Source organism: Scyliorhinus torazame, chromosome 4, assembly GCF_047496885.1.
Source record: "Scyliorhinus torazame isolate Kashiwa2021f chromosome 4, sScyTor2.1, whole genome shotgun sequence".
In the NCBI taxonomy this organism is placed as follows: domain Eukaryota; kingdom Metazoa; phylum Chordata; class Chondrichthyes; order Carcharhiniformes; family Scyliorhinidae; genus Scyliorhinus; species Scyliorhinus torazame.
The window spans coordinates 188,084,447-188,109,386 of NC_092710.1; the positions used below are offsets into that span (position 1 = coordinate 188,084,447).

Sequence of the window (24,940 nt, forward strand, 5' to 3'; positions counted from 1 at the left end):
ATTGGTAACTTGGTCTCGTCAATCTCCCTGTTCTCTAGCATCAGTTTTAGGCTCGCTATGTCAATTTGTTGTCTCTTTTCATCGAAGTTTTTTTTTGGTGGACATTCTCTCAAATGGACTTATTGCCTATGTGACAGTACTGTTCCGGAATGCCCTGTTCCATTCAAAATTTCAGTCAGTATCCTGGATATAAAAAATGCCTCATCTACTGCCTCCACTAGGGCAAGTGGCTCTGCTGCCAATGTCATTTTACCACTCATCGTATCTTTTTAGTTTCCATGGCAAATGGCAACATTTACCTTTCTCCCCAGGAGAAAATTATAAATCCTCCCGCACTCAAAAAGCCACCACAGAGATTACCGAACGATGAGTCACGATAAACCATCCGTTTCGGTTGTCTAATATCATCTAAAGATGGGAATGTCCAAACACAATTATCCAATTTTAAGTTTGCCAATGTTTTGTTTGCTCAAACAATTTCTTCAACTTTGAAATCGTTCATTTTTGTACTTAGTTCAAAAATATCAAAACTGGCATCCAGGCTTGTTTGTCTAGCTGACCAATTCAGCTGCCCAATTAAACTTCCGAATTCCTCTTTTTCCACATCCTATTCTTTCGTAAGGCCCTACCACGAATAATTGCCCTGGGATCAATTTTCTCTAAGTAAGGACTTCCGGTAGCGACCATGGAGTGAGGTGAGTGGTGGCACGTTTGGGGGCTCCTGCTTGAGGCTGGATTTTCTGGTCCTTCCCCACCCAATTTGAGGGGTGTTTGCTGGTATATAATGGTATATAAGCACTGAAGGATTGCAATACTCCTCTGGTGGGGCCGGTTTATGGCTTATCAGATGGGGAGAGTGACAAAGATGAGGCAGCAGCTTGGCCACAAGAATAGTTGAGGTGTGACACAGAAAAAGATGGCGGCAGGTGCTGGGGCATCATTGCCTGTCCAGTGGTCTACAGAACAGTTTGTGAACTTTTTGAACAAGTATCAGCAGCAGAGGAAGGCGGCCTCAGGGAACCTGGAGGTGGTGGAGCAGCTTAGGGTGGCTATCGTGAGAGTGAGGCAGAGGCAGAGGCTGGAGGCACAGGGCCTGGCACTCCAGAAGGTGAAATCATTGATGTGGGAGCACGAAGGCCAGCTGGCCTCGCTGGAGGCGGAGATGGTGCTGGTGGCAGACAGTCAAAAGAGGTTGAGGGAGAAGGTGGAGGACCTCGAGACTCGAGGCAGAATCTCCGGATCGTGGGGATGCCTGAGGGGGTCGAAAGAGTGCAGGCCGCTAAATACGTGGCAAATATGCTGGAGTAGCTGATGGGGGAGGGGGTCTCTGACTGTCCCCTCGAGATGGATTGGGCACACAGGGCTCTGAGGAGAAGGCTAAAGGCGGGGGAGCCACCGAGGGCAGTAGTGGTAAGGCTGTATCGTTTTCTCAATAAGGGGAAAATGATGAAATGGGTGAGGCAGACAAAGAAGTGCACCTGGGAGGGTGCGAGCTCATCTGTGGGTCATGCATCAGAATCGGGAGCTTTATTTTGATACGCTGGAGGAGGCAAATGAGTTTATGAGAGACCATAGACAGGGAGGAGTGTGAGTATACTTATCTGTGGAGATGTTAAATGTGGGGAATGTGGGTTCACTAGAGGGTGGATCGGTGATTTTAATGAGAATGGGTGCGGAGAGGGTGAGTGGGCTGTCTTTTATGTTGGGGTTTCGAGGTGTGGAGAGTGAATGGCGGATTTGGGGAAGGGGGGTAGATGGAGGCCCTGGGCGGCACCAACAAGCTGGTTGGCTAGTTAACGGGAGCAAAATGGGGGGGGGGTCTACAAGAGGAGGGAGCGGCGGGGGGGGGGGGAGGTTGTGTGGAATGGGTCGGTTTTTTTGTTTGGTTATGGAGAGGGGGTGGGGGGGGAGGCTGGCATGGGAAATGTTGGTGTGGTGCAGTTGGGTTAGGAGGGATGGCAGCAGATATCTTGAGTAGGGCCTGGAGGGGTTCAGGCCATGGACCGGGGGGAGCTAAGTAAAGGGGGGATATGGCTGACTGGCAAGGAAGGGGGGAGTCAGGGAGCCCTCCTGACCCGGTTGATTATTTGGAATGTGCAGGGACTGAATGGGCCAGTTAAACAGTTGCGTGTTTTCATCCACTGAAGGAGTTCGAAGGCGGAAGTTATATTTCTTCAGGAGACCCATCTGAAGTTGGGGGATCAGACAAGGCTGAGGAACGAGTTTGGTAGGGTGGGTGTTCCACTCGGGGTTGGATATGAAGACGGGGGGGCTGGCAATGCTGGTCAACGAGGGTGGCCTTTGAGGTCGGTAATATCGTTGGTCCGTGATGCTTAGAGGGAAGTTGGAGGGGACACCTGTTAGCGGGTGAATGTTTATGCCTCAAACTGGGAAGGCGTGGATTTTGTGATCATGGTTTTTGACCACGTGCCACACTGGGTGGATCTGCGGGTCGTGCAGGGGAAGGCTCAGTGGCTGTAGTGGAGGCTGAATGTAGGATTGCTAGTGGACAAGGGGGTCTGTGGGAGAGTGAGGGTGGCAATCAAAATTGTGTGGTGATGAATAATACCAGGAGGTCATGGTCTCCATGCTGTGGGAGGCATTGAGGACGGTAGTAAGGAGAGAATTTATTTTGATCTGGGCACATAGTGAGAGAGTAGAATGGGAGGAGAGGGTGAGATTAGTTGAGGACATCCTGAGGGTGGACTGGAGATCTTTGGTGGTGCTGGAGGAGGCGCTGCTGTAGGAGAGACAGAGGCTCCAGATGGAGTTTGGGCTGCTGTCCACGGGGAAAGTAGTAGAGCAGCTGCGTAGGGCCAGAGGGGTGGTCGATGAGTATGGAGAAAAAGTAAGCAGGATGTTGGCAATCTGTTGAGGAAGCAGGTGGCGGTGAGAGAGATTGGAAGGGTGAAGGATGAGAGAGAGGCATGATGGTGCCAGAGCCAGAGGGGGTGAATGGAATCTTTGAGGCCTTCTATCAAAGGCTGTATGAATCGGAGCCTCCGACCGGGGAGGAGGGTATGAGGCAGTTCTTGGACGGGTTGCAGTTCCCAAGAGTGGAGGAGGAAGAAGGGCAGGGATTGTGAGTCTGATTGGGCCGAGGAAGGTGATGGACTGTGTGGGTTCGATGCAGGTGGGGAAGGCATTGGGTCCAGATGGGTTTCCAGCCGAGTTTTATAAGAGGTTTGGGTTGGAGGTGGGGCCCCTGCTTGTTGGGATGTATAATGATTCGATGGCATGGGAGGACTCGCCCCCTCCCCCAGTCCACGTTGTCATAGGCGTCCATATCACTTATTTTGAAGAAGGGTTGTTGCCGTAAGTGTTGGCGTCGCAAATGGAGGGTTTTGCAATTGGTGTGATGGGGACCAGACGGGGTTTGTGAAGGGGCGACAGCTGTTGGCGAATATATGCAAGCTGCTCAACATTATTATGATGTCCTTGGAGGGGCAGGAACTGGAAGTGATATTGGCAATGGACGCAGAGAAAGCGTTTGACTGGGTTGAGTGGGCATATTTATTGGGGGTGTTGAGTTGGTTTGAGCAGGGGTTTATGGATTGGGTTCGGCTGTTGTATAAGGCGCCGAAGGTGAACAGGATTAGTTTGGAGAACTTTGGGCTACGCCTGGGGACGAGGCAGGGGTGCCCGCTCTCACTGCTGCTTTTTGCTCAGGCGATAGAGCCCTTGGCAATGCGGCTTGTGACATTGAGGGGCTGGAGGGGGACTGAGTGGGGAGGGATCGAGCACAGAGTCTCTTTGTATGCAGATGACCTGCGATTGTATATTTCAGACCCGGTGGGGAGTTTCAATGGAACCTTGGGTATCCTGGGGCAGTTTGGCTGTTTCTCAGGATATAAATTGAACATGGGAAAAAGCGACGTGTTCCCGATAAATGTCAGGAGGCAGGAGAGGAGGCTGGGGTGTTGCCGTTCTCTGTGATAGGGGTGAATGTATGCCGGCAGGGCTGGACGCGAGGTTCCGAGGGTGGCGGCAGGTGAGGATAGCGTCCTTCAGTTTCTTGTTTGTAGGAGGAATGTTTTCATGCCTGGAGGAGCTTCAGGAGATGTATTAGTTGCCTTCCGGAAACAAGTTCAGGACTGAGGGACTTTGTTAGGAAAGAGGTGCCGGCCATTCCGGTGCTGTTGTCTGAGGGTGACGTGTCTGAGGGAGGGGAGAGTGGGGGATATATATGGAGAACTGATGGATAGGGAGAGCACCTTGTGGATGAGGTCAGACGCATGTGGGAGGAAGAGTCGGGGGCGGAGTTGGGGTCTGGGCTGTGGAGAGAAGCCCTGCGGAGGGTGAATGCTTCCTCGTCGTGTGCGAGGATAAGCCTCATCCAATTTCAGGTGGTGCACAGAGCTCACATGATCATCTCGAGGATGAGCCGGATCTTTTCGGGGATGGAGGGGTTTTGGAAAGGATTTTCAGATGTAATGTCCAATGTTTTTGTTGGGGGGGGGGGGTAGGCGGAGCCACCAAAGGCAAGGGTGAGTAACCTGGCAGAATGTTTACACCTAGAAAAAGTTAAGTTCGCCATACGTGGAGTGGAGGAGGGGTTCACCCTGAGGTGGAAGCCATTTATCAACTTTAATAATAATAATCTTTATTGTCACAAGTAGGCTTACATTAACACTGCAATGAAGTTACTGTGAAAATCCCCTAGTCGCCATATTCCGACGCCTGTTCGGGTCACAGAGGGAGAATTCAGAATGTCCAATTATGGTACAGCACGCCTTTTGGGGACTTGTGGGAGGAAACCAGAGCACCCGGAGGAAACCCATGCAGACATGGAGAACGTGCGGTTCCCGCACAGACAGTGACGCATGCCGGGAATCGAACCTTTAAAGTTAATTAGACATCAGTGTGGTTGGGGAGGGGGGCAGTTAGTGGTGTTTTGTTTTATTTGGGGGTATGAGGGGAAGGGGCAAAAGAAGGAGGTGGGTTTGGGGTGACAGGAGGATGGAATATTGGGGGGGTGGAGATGGGGAAGATGGACTGTTAGTTGTGATACCTGTTGCTGAGGTTTGGCTTGTGTATTTTTGTATATGTGAAAAATGCCTTCAATAAAAATATTTCTTAAAAAATGTATTCTCCAGGTGAGGCTGCTGATGTCGAGTGACATACAAAGTACTCTGCCTGATTTCTAACCCAATATATTTGAATACACCAGAGGCCTGACTTCCAATCTTGATCTCTGTTCTAAGCCCGTTAATAACAGTATTTTCAAATTCGCTAGTAGTACCACACAAAAACATCATGTACATGTATCATGAATATGCCCGAACCATCACAGGGTCTGCTTTAAATTGAAGACAGCGCAACTTTAACAAAACCGACCTCACTGAGAAAAATACCAAATTCTGGAGGCGTCATTGAATCCATATACACATTTATTTAACTGTTTCTGTATTTGGTGCCAATTTTGGTGGCCAAAGAAAAATTTCTCTTTGAAGCTGATGTCCGTATAAGAAAGCAGCTTTAATATCTATAGACTTTCATTCCCAAGCATTTGTAACTAAGAAGCCAAGAAGATCTTCAAATTAACCTTTCCTGCTGTAGATGAATCTACCCGTACGGCTTGGCCACCCAAGGTTTCTTCCTCTAGCCACCAGCCTGGCTTTGGCCTTATAGGTTCCATCAGGAAGCACCTTTTCCGTGCATACCTATCTATGAGATAGAACTCATTGTCCCCATCTGGGACCCCCAAATTCTTTCCAACTTTGCAGCTCTTGCTGTTTTGCATCTTTGATTAATTTATCATGAATTTTTTGGAAACCACTAAGACCTTTTGATCATATGGGCTTCTGCTCGTTGTAGCATTCCTGGTCTCAACCATATTTCTTGACCTTGTTAAGATGTATCTCGTTCCGGACTGCTAATACTTGATCTTCCCCTCCTGTTATGAATGTACTTTCAGCAGTTCTTGATCTCTTCATGTGGGCATGTCCCCTGCCACACCTATTATCCGAAATGACACTACGTTTCTGTGCTCTCCATTTTTGTACTTCATGTTCCTAATCCTTGGACCTAACCTCCTCCCCTTTATCTTGTACATTCAACCAGTTTTTATATTTTCCGTTGGTCTTCCCTGCTCTACCAATAATGGCTTTATCCTTTCACTGACTGGCCCCTTCTGGCAAGTATGTCACTTTAGTGCCAACTAGGGAAAAGGTGCTGGGGAAACTATTAGACTAAGGCTGACAAGTACCCAGGACCAGATGGCCTGCATCCTGGGATCTTAAAAAAAAAAAAAAATTTGCAGAGGTGGTAGATGCATAGGTAATAATCTTCCAAAACTCCTTAGGCTCTGGAAAGATCCCAATAGATCAGAAAACAGTTAATGTGATATTTGCATTGAAGTAACGAGGAAGCTACAGGCCAGGTTTCCTAACACCTGTCATAGGGAAATTGCTAGAATCCATTAATTAGGAGATTTTAACAGGAAGGCATAATGTGGTCAAGCAAAGTCAACATGGTTTTGTGAAAGGGAACTCATGTTTAACTGAATCATTAGAGTACTTTGAGAAGGTAACACACTAGGTGGATGAAGGGGAATCTGTAGATGTGTATTTGGATTTCCAAAAGGCATTTGATGCGGTTACTACATAAGATAAGAGAACATGGTATATGAGGAGCACATTAGCATGGATAAAGGAATGATTAGCTAACAAGAAGCAGTAGTAGGGATAGGTTGATCTTTTTTAAATTGGCAAGTTGTCACTAGTGAACTGCCACAGGGATCACTGCTGGGACATCAACTATTTACAATCTACATGAATGATTTGGATGAAGCGACTGAATGTATGATAGTTAAATTTGCCAATGACACTATGAAAGATAGGAAAGTAAATTGTTAAAAGGAGGCAGAAAGTCTGCAAAGGGATATAATCAGGTTGAATAAGTGGACAAAATTTTGACATTTTGACATTGGAGTATAATGTTGGAAAATGTGAACTTGTCTGCTTTGGCAGGACGAAAGAAAAGCAATATGCTATTTAAGAGGGAAGAGATTTCAGGGGCGTCATTCTCTGACCCCCCCCGCCGGGTCGGAGAATGGCCGTTGGCCGCCGTGAATCCCGCCCCCGCCGAAGTCTCCGGTACCGGAGATTGGGCGGGGGCGGGAATCGGGCCGCGCCGGTTGGCAGGACCCCCCCGCTGGATTCTCCAGCCCGGATGGGCCGAAGTCCCGCCCAGGAATTGCCTGTCCGCCGACGTAAATCAAACCTGGTATTTACCGGCGGGACCAGGCGGCGTGGGCGGGCTCCGGGGTCCTGGGGGGGGGGGCGGGGCGATCTGACCCCGGGGGGTGCCCCACGGTGGCCTGGCCCGCGATCGGGGCCCACCGATCCGCGGGCGGGCCTGTGCCGTGGGGGCACTCTTTCCCTTCCGCCTCCGCTACGGCCTCCACCATGGCGGAGGCGGAAGAGACTCTCCCCACTGCGCATGCGCGGGGAAACTGTCAGCGGCCGCTGACGCTCCCGCGCATGCGCCGGGAAACTGTCAGCGGCCGCTGACGCTCCGGCGCATGCGCCGCATATCCGCGCCAGCTGGCGGGGCAACAAACGCCATTTCTGCCAGCTGGCGGGGCGGAAATCCCTCCGGCGTCGGCCTAGCCCCTCAATGTTGGGGCTAGGCCGCCAAAGCATTCCGCACCTTTGGGCCGGCGCGATGCCCGTCTGATTGGTGCCGTCTTTGGCGCCAGTCGGCGGACATCCCGCCGTTGGGGGAGAATATCGCCCCAGATCTCGATGGTACAGAGGAATGTGGGGTTCCTGGTGCAGCACAAATGGTTAGTGTGCAGGTACAGCAAGTGATTAGGAAGGCAAATGGAATGTTGGTGTTTATTGCAAGAGGAATGGAATGTAAAAGTAGGAACATTTTACTGCAGTTGTACAGGGAATTGGTGAAACCATATCTGGAATAATGTGTACAGTCTGGTTTTCTTATTTGAAAAAAGATATAATTACGTTAGAAGCAGTATAGAGAAGATTCATCTTTAGATGATGGGTTTATCCGATAAAGAAAGGTTGATCAGGTTGGGCCTATACCCGTTGGAGCTGAGAGGAAGGGAAGGAGATCTTACTGAAACATACAAGATCCAGAGGGGACTTGATGGTAGATATCAGGAGGATATTCCGACTTGTGGGGAGGTCTAGAACTAGGGGAAACAGTTTAAGAATAAAGAGTCTCCCTTTTAAGACCAAGGCGAAGAGAACTTTTTTGTCTCGGTGGGTCCTTAGTATGTGGAGTTTTCTTCCCCAGAGACCCTGTAGGCTGGGTCAGTGAATTTATTCAAGGCACAGTTAGATAGATTTTTTGAAAGACAGAGAAGTCAAGGGTTATGAGGGGCAGGCAGGAAAGTGGAATTGAGACCACGACCAGAGTAGCCATGATCTTATTGAATGGTGGAGCAGGTTCGAAGTGCCAAATGGCCTACTCCTGCTCCTAAATCCTACATTCCTATAACCTAATTTGATTTCTTTTCTTTTAGTGAATCACTTAAATATTTGCCCAATGAAGTAAACTCACCAATTTTTAAAATTAAAAGGGAAGGACTTCGAGAGAATCCCACAATTCAGAAACTGAGAAGGTAAGAACAAATGTTATCAAGACAATGAACAATGTTGATTCATTAACACAAAAACAAAATACTGGAAATCTGAAATAAAACAATGCTGGAAATATTCAACAATTCTTGAAGCATCTGCGGAAAGAGAAACAGCGTTACTGTTTCAGGTTGATGGGTCCTGATGACAGATCATCGTTTTCTGAGGAATGTACACAGTTGCGGCTGGTATGCCTATTCTACTCCAGTTCTTCTCCTGTCCCTATCTACCGCCTCCCAACAAAACAATTGGCAGAAGCTAGAGCATAAACTATCTATGGACATTCTTAGAATCAGAATCATAGATCCCTACAGTGCAGAAGGAGGCCATTAGGCTCATCAAGTCTGCACCGACAATCAGAAAGAGCACCTGCCTAGGCCCATTCCCTGCCCTATCCCCGTAACCCCACCTCACCTGCACATCTTTGTACTATGGGACGAAACCCAGTCTAACCAAGGCAGGAATTGAATCCGGGACCCTGGTGCTGTGAGCCAGCAGCACTAACCACCGTGCCGCCCCCAATATGTTGGAAATATCTTTGGACTTTTTCCCAATCACCTGTTATAACCTTTATAGAGGATCTCCAGAGACTCTGTTTACATATATTTTCAGTGTTTCTTTTGATCTTTCACCATATTTACAGAAGCTATCAGGAGAATCCCTGGGGAAATTCCCAGGAGACGATAAGCACACACTAACCACACTGACTTGAATAACTTTTTGCAGGCATGCTATTTCATGTAGCAGATTGATCTTTGTGAGTCAATGGAGTTAATGACCAAATTCATCCACTCCTCCAAAAAAAATTAATACAACACACCTCCAGAAATTCAGGAATAGCTGATGTAGCACTTTCCTCCACACATTCCGCCTCCCCTGTCATGGGATGTGGAAGTTGATATTAAAGCCAGCATCTGTTGCTCATCCCAAATTGCCTTGAACTGAGTGACCTGCTAGGCCATTTCAGATGGCCATTAAGAGTCAACAACATTACTGTGAATCTGGCATCACATGTAGGCCAGACCAGGTAAGGATGGCAGATTTGTCTCCCGAAAAGACAATAGTGAACCAGATGGGTTTTACGACAGTGGATAGTGGTTTCATGGTCACTATTACTAAGACGAGCTTCCAATTCCAGATCTTATTAATTGCATTTGAACTCCACCAGCTGTCGTGCAGGGATTTGAACCTGAATCGCCAGAGCATTAGCCTGGACCTCTGGATTACTATAGAATCATAGAATTCTTACAGTCCAGAAGGAGGCAAATCCGCTGCACCCTGAAGTTAAAAACTCACCACTATTCTTAGAATTCCCCCTGTACCAAAAAAGGGTAGATATTCTAAATGGTGAACAGGGATTCTCACTCCCCGACTCCGATGCAGGCTTCAGTGGGTGCTATTCAGGTCAAACTATATTTTCAAGTTATCCCCCAGTATAACCCATACCTTCACTGAAGAATTTTACCTACTTACCCCTCAGTAGCATTGATATCCTGGGTCCTGAGTTGCTCAGTAAGTAAAGTAGGCTAATAACCACTGTTTCAGGTTAAAACCTTTAAGTTATTTTATTATTATATATTTTTTTCTTTTTAAAAGATGCAATCACTGTCTTTACAGAAAAGAAAAAAGATCTTGCTTCTGGATCCTTCTGGTTGGTTGAAGGGACCTTCAGGCCCAACTTGAAAATCAATCTTCTTTTTAAAATCTGGTCTTCTTTAGATGTATTCGCTGATGAGCTCGGTTGCTGTGGCCTATCTTTCCCATGTACCGAGCTGTGAGAGCTGGCGTTGCTAGCTGTCCTCTTTCTTCGGGTTTATATATTTTTCTAACAGTTATCTAGTTTTTATGACTTTATTGTAAAGTAATTTTTATCACTTTGATTGTAAAAAGTATCTTTGATCTAAACATTCTAATACAACTAAGTATTCATTTTGCCATAACCTCACCTCTCAGGTCTCTGATTACATTGTTTCCTTTGTGATGTTCAAAGTTCCTTTGTGATATTCAAAAATGCTTTGGTTTCAAGAGGTGTGAATTTTGGTTTGCTTCCTGTCATTTCTATAGTTTTATTTTCCAATTGTGTCCTCAGCTCATAATTTTGACTTGATTTTGGCTTTGAATTATGTTTCTCGTAGACTGATAGTCTCCAGTTTTCTTTAATTTACCTGGTATTAGCAAAATTTCACACCTAGAATTGTCACCAAATTCAACGGAACCTCATCCTTTCCTTTCCAGCTACTTACTGAGATAGTTAATTTCAACGAAGGTGTGAAACATTGCTTTTAGCTGTATGCTAAAAATCCACTTGGTTATAACTTCAAAGGTTTGCATTTATCACCTAGCTCAACTGAAACTATCATCCATGCTTTTCCAGATGCTTACTAAGATAGTTACTTTCAATGAAGGTGTGAGCCATTGTTTTTGGCTTCATTTAAAATTCTGTGTGTTTGCTAAGCCTGCTTGACCAAGGATATCTGCATTTTACAATCCTGCTCTTTGCAGCTGCTGTTAACCCTTTGTGGGATCTTTCCCTGTATGCTCTCATGTTTCTCTCACACCAGATATTGCCAGACTTCCGTGTTTCAAATGACACATCTTTCCAATTTTCAATTACAACCCATGCTCTGAAAGTGACCCTGCCTAGGCCCACTTCCCTGTCCTAAGCCCGTAACCTCAAAACCCCACCTAACTTGCATATCTTTGGACTGTGGGAGGAAATGGAGCACCCGGTGAAAACTCATGCAGGCACGGGGGGAAAGTGCAAACACCACACAGTCACCCGAGGCTGGAATTGATCCAGGTCCCTGGCGCTGTGAGGCAGCAGTGCTAACCACCCATTATATTACCAGTCCAGTGATGTTGCCATCACCTCCGTTTTAATATTGCAGATCTTTAACAAATAAATAATTTCAAGATGCCTTGGCTGGCTTCCCTCCCAACATCATTTATATGTTCAATTTAAAAAGTGTAAGTACAAACCAAAGGAGGCAAATGTCTGATTCTACTTGTTGAAATGTTTTTTCTATGTTAAAATGCTATACAAGTGGAAGTTGTCGAATGAAACTCAATTCCAATAAAATGAACAAAGTGCTGCTTTATACATCCTGTTGCATGTTTGGTCACATGCAGTCTATCGGAAAGAATATGCTTTATGTTTAACAAATATGCATGGGAAGAGCAAATAATGAACCCTAATTTTATTGAATGTGTTTCTGATATTTTTTTATTTGGCAGATTCCAGTCACTGCCTGCTCACAAAGATCGCTGGGATGTAAACTTTTTTGTAGGTGGTCCTGTGTGGTGTCTAGAATGGTGCCCGACCCCAGAGGGCTCAGCTGCCTGTCAGTATGCAGCTATTTACTGCAACAAAGGAATGGATGACAGGCATAAATTGATGGACCAGCATGCAGAGCCAACATTACTTCAGATATGGCAATTGGGAGACCTCCAACAGGAGCAGTGGTGAGTGAGAAGAAGTAAAAACATTCATGGGTTCTTGTTGGAAGCAAAACACAAAAAATGGTTTGCTTTGCTGTGGAAAAAAATAACCAGAAGCATCCAATCATGAATATTAGCTTAGCATAGTAAAAAAGAGACTTCAAGTTTCTCTCATACGTATAGGTGAATTTCCTGTCATTGGCTACGTGATTTATAAAAGTAATGAATAAATCAATATAATTTTTTTAAATTGCGGAATCTCAGTCCTTCAGAATTCTATTAATGTTGGATATTTAGAAAGAAAATACAAGCTTGGCAACAGCAGGAAAGAAACAAAGAAGGTATAAGGATTGCATTGGAGAGTCCAAGATTATTATTTTCACAGAATTCAACAGGAAAGGATTGAGAAAAAGAAAAACTGTCAACCAATTGTATGAGAGCTATGAGAGGTGACATAAAGCTTTTGTCATCGGAGAAATTTAGGGGATAGAAGCACAGCTAAAAGACTTCAGCAGTGGTGAAATAGGGGGACATCGCTATTGTGGAAGTGGAATTAAATGGCCTTGATGGGTACATTTTGGAGTGTAGGAACTAAGCTCTGTGTCAAACACGATGAGAAGATTTTACCTGATTCAGCCTGAGCAAATAGCTGAGTAAGGGGGTATGTTGAATCAATGACATCGGGAAGGATTTTAGCATAGGGAAAAAAAGAAATGGTTTTAGTTTTCCCAATGGCTGATCAAATATGGGCTGAAATGCTCGAGGTGGAGTTCCTGGCTGGAGCGCAACCCTTCCAAGGCTATTCCGGTCGATAAAGCAGGCTCATCAGGGCTAGTCAGGGAAACAACAGTGATGAGTTGGGGAGTGGGGGGTTTGGGGGGGGGGGTGTTGGTAGTTAGTTTTAAGTGTGTGCTTGGGTCTTTGCCCATTGGCAGCCCTTGATCCACAAGTCTCTCCATTGGACATGGGCTGCTAGTAGAGGAGACCCACTCCAACCTTTCTGCAGGCATAAAGCTCTGGTGGGTTTCCCACATGTCATGGCACCAGCCACCACTATTTGAATATCAGCATGCTGGGATAAGGCCCCAGGGGAGAAAATTAAATTCTGCCCTGTCTTTGTTCTGTTTCTTTTGTTTTGCAGTGTACCTAAGCTTGTACAAGGAACAGAGCTTATGTTGTGTATTATGTGGAAAAATAAAGTATATTTTAATTTCTTGTTTTATATAGCCCTCAAATGAATGCTGCTTTCGCTTACGGTATTGCCACAGATTATGGTTGCATCTGGGATATGAAGTGGTGCCCCAGTGGTGCATGGGAACTGCCAGAAACCACTAGAAAGGTAATTTGCCTGCTTTGTTAATATTTGTTTACATTTTTTTTTTAACTAATCAGGAAATTTGACATATTTGTTTTGTTCTATGAGAATGTGGAATTAGCGTAAAGATTGTTTGTGGTACCTTGATGAATTTGAACTGTTTTTCTGGGAAAATTCCTAGTATCCCAAATAAATGCATATGTTAAAACATTTTACTCAAATATATATCCCTGTAGTGGACATCCAATCCGAACCCCCCCCAGAGATCATTGTAATATTTAATGAAGAGTTTTACACTACTTGTAGGACACTTTTATAAACTTGGTCCCCCTCTATGCCTTACTTGCTACACAATAAACCCACCCAACAAATTATGGCACTAACATCCCGCAAGGGCTCTGTGGGAGTGCTCAGCAAAAGACATATTAACTCCATACTGATTTGTCCTCTTAGTGTGCTGATTAACGTATGGACCATTTGCTGCATTCCACAAGTGAAGTTTGTGCTGGAGCTGGACCATCTTTGTCTGCTTTGCAAATGGTTTATTCCAGTCATGAGTGATCTGGTACGGCTACAGTTGGGATTGGAGAGGGAGCAGTGAAGAGGACTGGAACACCGAAGAAGAGGGAGGAGGTGGGCACTGTGCAAGAGGCAATCCTTTCAGTGAGTCTTTAGGGAGAACTTCTCATGCCTCAGCTTCACTGCGGGACAATGTCTGAGATCTATGGGAGATTGACCAAGCTATGTCAGCTGCTGGAGTGTCACGTTAGGACTTGGGCATCTCTATCTGTGGTCCTTGCCTTTTATACTGGGTTGGTGTCAGGTAGCAGCAGGCAATTTCTTGTGTATTGCTGCCTCAGGGAGGTGACGGAGGCTGTCTATGATGGGAGGATCACATGCATTTCCTATGGAAAGAGTGACGCAGGATGAGAATGTGTTTTGCCCACATTGCTGGCTTTACCCAAGTCCAAGGTCCCAGACTGCAACACCATTGCCTCTATGCTACTCATCAGAGTGGTCTTTTTCCAATAGAACGGGATGCCACTCCTGGAAATGAAGTACGTTTGCAATCACAAATAGTGCAACATGCACGTCTGAGCCTGGTTTTCTGGCAACTGACGTGTTTCATTTCATCTTGTCACACTTCTCCGTGACCCCTTTTATTTCAACCCGGCTGTAGGAACACAGATGGATGCTTAGCAATATGGAATATCCTCTCTAGACTTTAGCCGTGATTCCTGCCGGGAACCCTAAGCATAGATGCAGAGCATACCTCAATAAAACAAATATTATTGAGCAGTCCCTTAGCATGCTCAAACAATGTTTTTTCTGCCTGACCCACTCGGGGGAGCTCTGCAGTACACCCCTGAGCATATTTCCTGATGTATGCGGCATATTTTTAGCTCTTATTGCTAAAAAGGCTACAAGAAGTGGTAGAGAAAGAGCAGGGGCATTAGTTAACAATAGCCGTAGATGCCAAAATCCTTTGAGAATGCTTCACCTGAACCATCCCTCCTGTCCCCAATGCATCAATAGTCCCACTCTTCTTCTAATTATTGTCCTCACAGTTACCATAGTTCAGCTTCATGGGTCTTGCCTCATTTGGCCACAGGTACGCCCAACATTAAATCAGAACAACTCTATTCACATTGGTACAATAGTTAAATTGCTGAATTTGAAAACACTTGTGAAGACATTATCATAGATTATCATAGAATTTACAGTGCAGAAGGAGGCCATTCAGCCCATCGAGTCTGCACCGGCTCTTGGAAAGAGCACCCTACCCAAGGTCAACACCTCCACCCTATCCCTATAACCCAGTAAACCCACCCAACACTAAGGACAATTTTGGACACTAAGGGCAATTTATCATAGCCAATCCACCTAACCTGCACATCTTTGGACTGTGGGAGGAAACCGGAGCACCCGGAGGAAACCCACGCACACACTGGGAGGATGTGCAGACTCCGCACAGACAGTGACCCAGGACGGAATCGAACCTGGGACCCTGGAGCTGTGAAGCAATTGTGCTATCCACAATGCTACCGTGATGCCCACTTAACATGGTTAAATGTGTTCATTTAAGTACCATGGGGCTTCTATGATGTGTTACTCCAGTGGCTACAGCTGCTGGACTTAATTGAGGCCATTTAAAATGGCTATGATGGCTGACTTTGAGGGCCAGCCTATGGATTTGGACAGTCTGGTCCAGCTGCTGTGTGGCACTGGCAAGGTCACTGATGGAATGGGTGGCACGGGTACAAGCATGTTGTCATTCTCCTATGACTCAGCAGTAGAACAATTTTATAGGAAATGTTCATGAATGTATTTGCATTGTCACTGCCTAGCCATAACACATTTGGATTAATATTCATGTCATCTATGGGGTGTTCTCATCAAAGTTTGAATAGCAGCTACTTCAAAGGGACAGGACTTCCTTTAAAGTAGGAAGTTTAGCATTTGCTCCAATCAGGTTGGGTGTCTGTGTGTAGTCTCTGGGACACACGTGACAAATGGAGCTGGAAAGACCAATATCTGTCTTCCTTGGTGGTGAGGAAGGGATTCCTTGCTCTGCAAAATCCCATGGAGAGCCCTCTTGACCCTAGTGGAGATACCTCATCTTCATCAATGTACCTGTTTCCATTTTTATGCTGGGTTCTAACTGAGCCGGGGGTGGCGAGACATCCAATATTGGAAGAAGTTAACTACTGGACTGTCTCTGACAACATTTGCCTTTCAAGGGACAAATAGAGGTTCCACCTTTTACAAAACTCTGCAGAAACGTATGAAGATCTGGCGCAAGCAGGAGTTCAAAGTCAGCATTTGTAAGAAACCAATAAACATGATTGATGAAAATTGAGCTTGATAAAAAGAAAGCAAGATCATGAGAATTAGGCCATTTGACCTAACGAGCCTGCTCTGCCATTCAATAATTTCACAGCTAATCTGCTAGTGGCCTTAACTCCACTTTCCTGTCTGTCTCCTATAACCTTTGACTCCCTTGTACATCAAAAATCGATCTAACAAAGAACTTGCATTCAGTCTCTCCCAGCCAGCGATACTTTTAAAGAACAGTCACTCTTATAATAAAGGAAGGTTTGGCTGACAATTTTGGCTCAGCATATTTTTACAAACTGCAATAAGATAAATGGCAATGTGGTAACTTGACCACGAGAAAGGTAGTCCAACACATTGTAAAAGTTAAATCGTCTTTACTTCTGAAAACATTGAGGTAATAATACAGTTTGGCTTCAGACACCAGCAGCAGCTAAATGCAACGATACACAAGCTCCTCGTGGCTAAACTGAAAACCCGCACAAGCTAAGGCTCCCAGTGACATCATGTGCATGCACCCTTTTGTTGTAGACATCCATACACAAATATGAAGATGCTTCTTAGAACACTATTAAAACACTTTATAACACTTTTCCCTCCTTAAATTTAAATTCCCCTTGAGGAGAGACAACAACAAACATAACATCAAATATGTCGCAACTAAATGTCAGTCTTTCAGGAACTTTGTGACTGCGTTGCGTAGAACCACTAGTGGCTCAGTAGAGACCGGTGAGTCTTGCTTCAGTTGAGCTAGACTTCAGGCAACAGAGGTAGGTTGGTTGCTAGTGAGAGGAAGTCCATCAACCTCTCCCAGAGTAGCTTCCCTTGGATGCCCCTGAGAAACAGGAACCACTTCCTGTCAAATTTCCACAGCAACATTTCCTTCTGCCATGTGATCCGAAAACGTAACTGTCTCCGAGTCGTGGCATAGACGAATGTGATCTTGGTGTCTGCAGATTACCCTTCTATTCGTCAGCTTCACCACTAGCGATACTGGACCACTTTGGTTCAGAATAACTGCAGGTTGCCATCGTTGGTTACTGCTGAAATTCCTAACATGGATACATCCGGATAGAAATTCCTCGCCTTCGCCTAGTAGTCATGTCTCTATTTCTGCATCTCCTGTCTCCTTCCCACTCTCCCTTTGAAATCTGGCTCTTACCACAGGTGAGACTTTGGCTTCCTACCCATCAAATTTCAGCCAGTGAAAGTCCTGTTGTTGTTTGCGGCATGATACAATACTGAAACAAGAACCATGAGAGCTTAGTTCCCAAAGTACCACCTTCAGTTCTTCTTTCAGTGTCTGAACAGCTTGCTCTGCTAAACCATTTGATGCTGGATGAAAAAGAATAGTATGCACATGAAGTTTTTTTTTTCATAAACTCTTGGAGCAAATCACTCGGAACTGTTGTCCCGTTATCAGAAACCAGGGAATCCGGTAAGCTGCGGTTTCCACCCACAGGTCCCGAAAGACGTGCTGTTAGTTGAACTGGACATTCTGAATTCTCCCTCTGTGACCCGAACAGGCGCCAGAATGTGGCGACAAGGGGATTTTCACAGTAACTTCATTGCAGTGTTAATGTAAGCCCACTTGTGACACTAATAAAAATTATTGTTATTATGAAAGATCCTGCAAAGTTCACATTAAGTCTAGACTAGGGATGGTCAGGCCACTCCCACAGATAGTATGGTGCTGGTAGCAGACACGCAGAACAAGATATCACCTTTTTTCCGCCCAAGTCCTGATCCTTTTAGGCCACCAAACATGGGGCGGGATTCCCCCCTACCCGGCGGGGTGGCGGTCCCGGCGCCGAGGGGTGTGGTGAACCACTCTGGAGCGGGCCGCCCCGAATGTGCGGAATCCTCCGTATCTTCAGGGGCTAGGCCAGCGACAGAGCGGTTTGCGCCCCGCCGGCCGGCGCGGAAGGGCTTGGCGCCACGCCAAGTTGCGCCGAAGGGCCTCCGCCAGCCGGCGCGAGTTGGCACATGCGCGGGAGCGCCAGCGTGTGCTGGCGTCATCCCAGCGCATGAGCATCATCTCCGCGTCGGTCATGGCGGAGGACCACAGCAGCCGACGCGGAGGAATAGAGTGCCCCGACGGCACAGGCCCGTCCGCGGATCGGTGGGCCCCAAACGCGGGCCAGACCACCGTGGGGGCACCTCCCAAGGCCAGATCCCACCACCACAACCCCCGAGGACCCCGGAGGCCGCCCGCTCAACCAGGTCCCGCCGGTAAGTACCTACTCTACGCCGGCGGGTCCGGCCGAAAACGGGTGGCCACTCGGCCCATCGTGGCCGGAGAATGGGCGGGGGGGGGCGCTGCTAGAGGCCACCGACCGGCGCGCCACGATTCACGCCCCCGCCAATTCCCCGGCTCCGGAGAATTCGGAAGCCAGTGGGGGCGGGATTCACGTCCCCCCCACCCCGCCGATTCTCCGATCCGACGGTGGGTCGGAGAATCCCGCCCATGACCTTGCTAAACGTTTCATTTGGGAGGCACCTGAATGAGCCTCATGAATTTCATCTATGATTGTGAACAACCAGGGGGTGAAACGGCCACTCTGGATCCTCAAAGAATGCAACCATCCTACACACTCCGCTTATCCTTGTTTTTAGCATGTGGTCTTAGTTCCTCATCTATAACAGGAGGCCATCCCTGCATAACGAATCTTCTCACCTGTGGCAAAGCAGGACCTCTGTTTGGCATTCACAGGGGAATTTGAAAATCATTCAAGCAAGAAAATTGTCTGTGAAGCAAATAATGTCTTGGTTGATGTGCCTGGTAAGGGAAGGTGACTCACCGCGTCTGTGTTTGCATTGTGCTTCCCTGACCTGTATACAATGTTGTACTGGTAGGCTGACAATGTGAGAGCCAATGAGAGGAATGCATCTGAACTCACTAAAAAGGTTCATCAAGGACTTGTGGGCTGTACATATGGTGAATGAATGCCCATAAAACTACTGATGAAACCATTTCACAGCGAAAACTATGGCTAGACCTTCCTTGTCTAGCTGCAAATATTCCTTCTCAGCTGTTGTCAGCGTACGTGATGCAAATCCAATCGGCTTTTCTGATCCGTCCTCCATCAGATGAGTCAGTGCTGCCCCAATGCCGTAAGGTGAGACGCCATGTGACAGAATTAACTCTCTGTCCTGATCAAAGTGCACCAGCAGATTAGCTGATTGTAGCAGTGCTTTCATATTCCTGAACGCTTTCTCTTGTGCTGGCCCCCACTTCCATTTGGTCTCTTTGTGGAGCAACAGATACAGTACCATCAACACCTGTGAACAGTCTGGCAGAAACATCCTGCAGTCATTCACTAAACTCAGAAATGATCTGAGCTCCAACACATTCTTCGGATTTGGAGCTTCCTTGATAGCTCGAACGTTTTCCTCCACGGGACAGACCCGCACTGTGATTCTATGACCCGGACATTCCACACTCTGTGCGTCTGAAGATCTCTTTACCGCTTGCTCCAGGTTGTTGATGTGCTCCTCCTCAGTTTTCCCTGTGATCAGGATATCAGTGAACTGCCACACAGAGAATCCCCTGCAACAGATGTCCATTGTCCTTTGAAAAATCGCCAGACTGGAAGACACCCCAAAAACCAGATGATATTTGAACAAACCCTTGTGGGTGTTGATTTTGACATACTGCTTTGAGTCCTCCTCTAACAGGAACTGTTGATAGGCTTGACTCATGTCAAATTTGGAGAACATCTTGCCTCCTACCAGAGTTGAAAACAGATCTTCCTCCCTCAGCAACGGATAAGCATCCAGCTCGGAAGCCTGATTAATGGTAAGTTTGTAATCCCCACATATATGCTCAGAACCATCTCTTTTAAGAACTGGTACAATTGGAGCTGCCCAACGTAAGAACTAAATGGACTCGATTCCTAGCCTCCACTTTGTCTCTCATGGCGTAGGCCACTGTCCTCAGATTGAAAAAGCGAGGGGTAGCTTGACGATCCACGAACAACTTAACTGTAGTGCCTGCACTGTACTCGGTTCATCTTTGGTAAACCTCAGGATTTATCTGAATGACATCCTCTAGCACTGTTGTGTGCTTTATCTCACCCCAATTCAACTAAATTTTCCTGAGCCAATCACCCCTAGTAGACTAGGTCCATGGCCTTTTACTACTAGGAGCCATGCTCTTGCTTCTTGGCTGTTATGCATAATGTCCACCTCAAATGCTCCAAGTAATGGTATAATCTTGCCTGTGTAGCTCGAAGGTTGATCCCTGCCTGAGTAAGGGCTGGAGCCCGCTTAGCATCCCAATTCCTCCTGAAGGTCTCCTCACTGATGATAGATGAAGAGGCTCCTGTGCCCACCTCCATCTTAACATTTCTGTCCATCGACCTCGACTAGCATAAATAGGCTCCACGTACACCTCACTCATATTGAACATGTTACAGGTTTCTGTGGAGTTGCTAAATTCCACATTAGCTTGTAAGTCTTTGCCCCACACATTCAGGAGAATTGAGTGCATTTTACCCTTGTCTGCAATTCCATTTGCCAGGAAAAAGTGCCCCCAACCTTTCCACATACTTAGTCCAGTCCTCATGCCCCTCCACAAACTCACTGATAGTCCGAACATAGCCATCACCACCACATTGCAAAATAGCTACTCACTACAAAATATTTTATAATTTCTTTCTTGTCCTGTTAAATCCTTGGCACCATAAAGATGTGGTAACTTGACTACAAGAAAGGTAGTCCAATGAGTTGTAAGAGTTAAATCTTCTTTACTTCTGAAAACAATAAGGGAGTAATAAGGGAGTTTGGCTTCAGACACCAGCAACAGCTAAACACAACTATACGCAAGTTCCTCATGGCTAAACTGAAAACCAGCACAAGCTTAGGCACTGATGACGTACATGCGCATGTTTGTTAATGACATCCATTCACATAATCAAATCGGAAAATGCTTAATAAATCACTTTTATAACACTCTAGAACAGACAATATAATCAGTTTTTATGATGTTGGATCAGCAATAAATGTTAACCAGATCATCAGGAGAATCATCTGGGGGGGGTGGGGGGGGGCGGTCAAATAGTGGTATTATCACTGGACTCGTAAATCAGAGACCCAGAGTAATGCCACTGCAGATGGTGAAATTTGAATTCAATATAAAACTTGGAATTAAAAGTCTAATGATGACCATGAAAGTATTGCTGATTGCCTCAAAAAACCCATCTGGTTCATGAATGTCCTTTGGAGAAGGCAATCTGACCTACATGTGACTCCAAATCCACAGTAACACAGTTGACTCTTAACTATCCCCTCAAGAGCAAATAAAGAGCAATTCGGCATAGGCAATAAATGATGGCCCATCCTGAGATGCCAAAATCCCATGAACGAATTTTAAAAAAATGCAACTATTCTTGGAATAGTAATAAGGGATATTTTAAATCCACCAAGAAGGGTGACAGAATCTTGGTTTAACCACTTCATGTAAAGGGTCTCTGAGTGTGGCACTACCTGAGCCTAGCACGAGAGTGTTTGGCCTGCATAATGTTCTGAAGTGTGGCTTGAACCCACAACCCTCTGACTGAGCCATGAGTGCTACTACTGAGTTACACCTTTCACTATAAGAAACGTACAGTAGTAAAGTCCTGTTTTATTTTCATCTTTTTTTTCTAGAGCCCTCAGATGGCAAGACTCGGTATCCTCGCAGCTGCATTTTCCACTGGAAAGGTTGTCGTTTATAGTTTGCCACACCCAGAATCCTTAAAGATGTATAAAATGAAGTATTCAAAAGGCAGGTGAACGGTGCAAATTAAGTGATTTAACTTTGAAGTACGGCTTTCATTATTCTCTATACCGAAACTGGTATTCTTTCTCACCATGACAATGATCTATTGTAATTCAGTTGGAAAGAGAGTTTTAATAACAGTTCCTTTTGAGATGTGTTTCTTCTCAACTGGTTATATTTGTAGAGAATTGCCTTCCGATGTGAAAAATTTTAATATTTGATGCATAGCATATTTGAAATGAGTTTACATTTTTCACTCTGTCATGCTTCAGCATAAATCAAATGCTGAACCTAGACCTAAATGGTGCAATTAGATTTGCTCTTTAGTAGGCTAGGGATTGATCCATTCCCAGAGACAAAAACGAGAAAAGGGATATCTCTAGCCCCTTTGTTTGCCCGCGGAGCCCAAGGGAGGGTAGAATAATGACACCTGCAGTAGGTACAAGCAAAGGGCAGATGTGATAATGAGACAGGAAATGACAATTGGTTTTGCTGCTTTATTTTTACCCCACAGTACAGCAAAGGAATATGTTTTGAGGGCTGGGCCAAAATTGTGGACGTTAGACCTGGCATCCAACCTGCTGTGTTGAGAGAATTGGATTAAGGCAGGCAGCAAAGACCAGATGACTGAAAAGCTTAGCTTCCCTTTTCTGAGAAAATCAGATTGGAGATGCAGGACTTCAACCTACTGATTTTGATCACAGTCGCAGATCCTGAAACACAGCCACTTGGTTTTATTTCCACAACTGTCTTCAGGCACAAAGCCTGACCAAGGGGTGAACTTGTGCATAGGATCTATTGGGCTTCAGCAAATGGCTTGAGCTTCAGGTAAGTTCTGCCTCCGGTACAAGACTTGGGGGAACATGAAAACCAGTCCTGAATTTCTTTGGAGTAAACATTAAAACTATTTGCCTCCGGTTGAAAGTGCTGCTTGATACTAATAAGCATAAGATAGTTAGGAGTCAATAGAAAAGATAAGTCAAGGCAACTGGAATCTGACGAGGCTTGTTGATGGAGCTAAACCTTTCGGCAGGTTTGGTAATCTGATACCTGACCCAAGCAGGTGCGGAATACTCCTCAATTGTGTTGGTAATTCGTGACCAGCTTTCCTGAGTTATGAAACCTGTAGATGTGCTTATAAACTCAGACAAATGTGAATAATTTCAGATTATAGTCCATCTGCTACCTTCTGGCCGATTCACTTAATTTAGTTTTGATGCCATGTAAACATAGTGATGGGTTTAATGACATGAAGAACATCCAACTAATAAGGGATAAAAATGCATTTCTTTCTCTCTCACAAGCAATGTGAAGATTTGTCACATGAGGGCAGCAAATTATTGTAGGTATAAAATATACTTTTCACTTTTGCTTTTCTAGTTTCCTTATTCCCTGGCCCTCTATATCAGAGTTTTGTAAACTCCTTTTCCTGGGACACACTTTTACCAATCAGCCGATCTTCAGGACCCACGCGACTGACCTTCGCGACACATCATTTTTGCTTACCTTTGATGCGATTTGTGAGCCTGCTTGGTCCTCATGATCTCACTTGCTTTGTCATTCAATGCTAAGGCCTTCGGCTGATGATTTAAGTTCTCGCTGCATCCTTTGAAAAAAATCGAGAGATTTGTCTTCAAACTCATCACGGTTAGCCTTCAAATGCCTTTGAAGCTTTGTGGATTTTAAACTTTACAGTACCACCCTGCGTATAACACACATGGGCTTTGCATCCTGATTTGCAAAATTAACAATGCCATACCTTGAGAAATCATCTTTATATTGCGTTGTTCCCAATTTTAGCTTCTTAATTATTTGTTCACCAGAAGTCCTGGAGCCCTGGATACAGCTCACACCAGCACTGCCTTATTCTGCCGTGGACTCTCTTGTGAAGCTCTCTCCAGTAGATTCAATTATGAGATCCTGGCCTGTTTGTGGCTCTGGCCCTCTCTTCCTTTATTACAAAATTATCCATCTTCACAGTTCTTCACAAAGTCCTGTTGCTTGCTTGCTGGCAGCTACAAAATAGATTTTGTGTCCAGAGCACGTGATGTCATTGTAAAGGGTGCTCTCTGCTACCGCTTCTGGCGGGAAGATTCCATCGATCTTTTAGAAAATGTGGTCCTGGGACAGCTCGCTGACATCAGGAGGAGGCAGTCTTCCCGCTGAGCTCCGGGCCTGCGCACTACTAGATCAGGCTGAGGGGGCACGCATGCGCGGACGGACGGCATTCTTGGAAGCCGATCATGGCCTTTGGGAACTTTATCCCGCGATTGGGAACGCCGCGACCAATCACTCTGTGACCCTCCCAACACCTGCCCACAGGTCGCGACCCTGAGTTTGAAAATGACTGCTCTATGCAGTTATATTAATACACAGTTATATTGAAATGCAGTTCCATGGCCACATAGTTTATGAGTGTGAACTTGGATATTGAGTGTGGAATGGTCCAGGTAACACAACTTGGTCCAATCTGGCCTACGCCTGATGTCCATATGTGCATTTGCAGCAAGAAAGTGATCAAGATCAGTGGGCAGCACTGTAGCACATTGGTTAGCACAGTTGCTTCACAGCACCAGGGTCCCAGGTTCAATTCATGGCTTGGGTCACTAACTTGCGGAGTCTGCACGTTCTCCCTTTGTCTGCGTGGGTTTCCTCCGGGTGCTCCGGTTTCCTCCCACAAGTCCCAAAAGACGTGCTGTTAGGTGTATTGGACATTCTGAATTCTCCCTCAGTCTACCTGAACAGGTGCCGGAATGTGGCGACTAGGGGATTTTCACAGTAACTTCATTGCAGTGTTAATGTAAGCCCACTTGTGACACTAATAAAGATTATTATTATAGGAGCAGGAATCTTGGCTATGTTTCTCCTGCTGAAGTCCAGGGGCATTGAGGCACTTATACCACCCCATTGCAATTCCCAGCTGAGATCAACCTTGTCTTCTCTTCACCTTTTAGATTTTATTTCATATACAGTTTTTCTTGCATC

General features: G+C 45.8%; 1 protein-coding gene across 2 annotated transcripts in view; it reads left to right on the forward strand.

Annotated features, from left to right (window-relative positions):
• gtf3c2 (general transcription factor IIIC, polypeptide 2, beta) overlaps nt 1-24,940 on the forward strand; it is a 151,784-nt gene that overhangs the window by 33,466 nt on the left and 93,378 nt on the right. For both annotated transcript variants that reach the window (XR_011940701.1, XM_072499005.1), the window contains exons 6-9: nt 8,492-8,590; nt 11,841-12,068; nt 13,272-13,383; nt 21,844-21,961. Coding sequence is in view for 1 of the 2 variants with exons in the window: in XM_072499005.1 (XP_072355106.1) it covers nt 8,492-8,590; nt 11,841-12,068; nt 13,272-13,383; nt 21,844-21,961 (557 nt within the window). In the remaining variant the exon portion in view is untranslated. The remainder of the gene's footprint in view (nt 1-8,491; nt 8,591-11,840; nt 12,069-13,271; nt 13,384-21,843; nt 21,962-24,940) is intronic.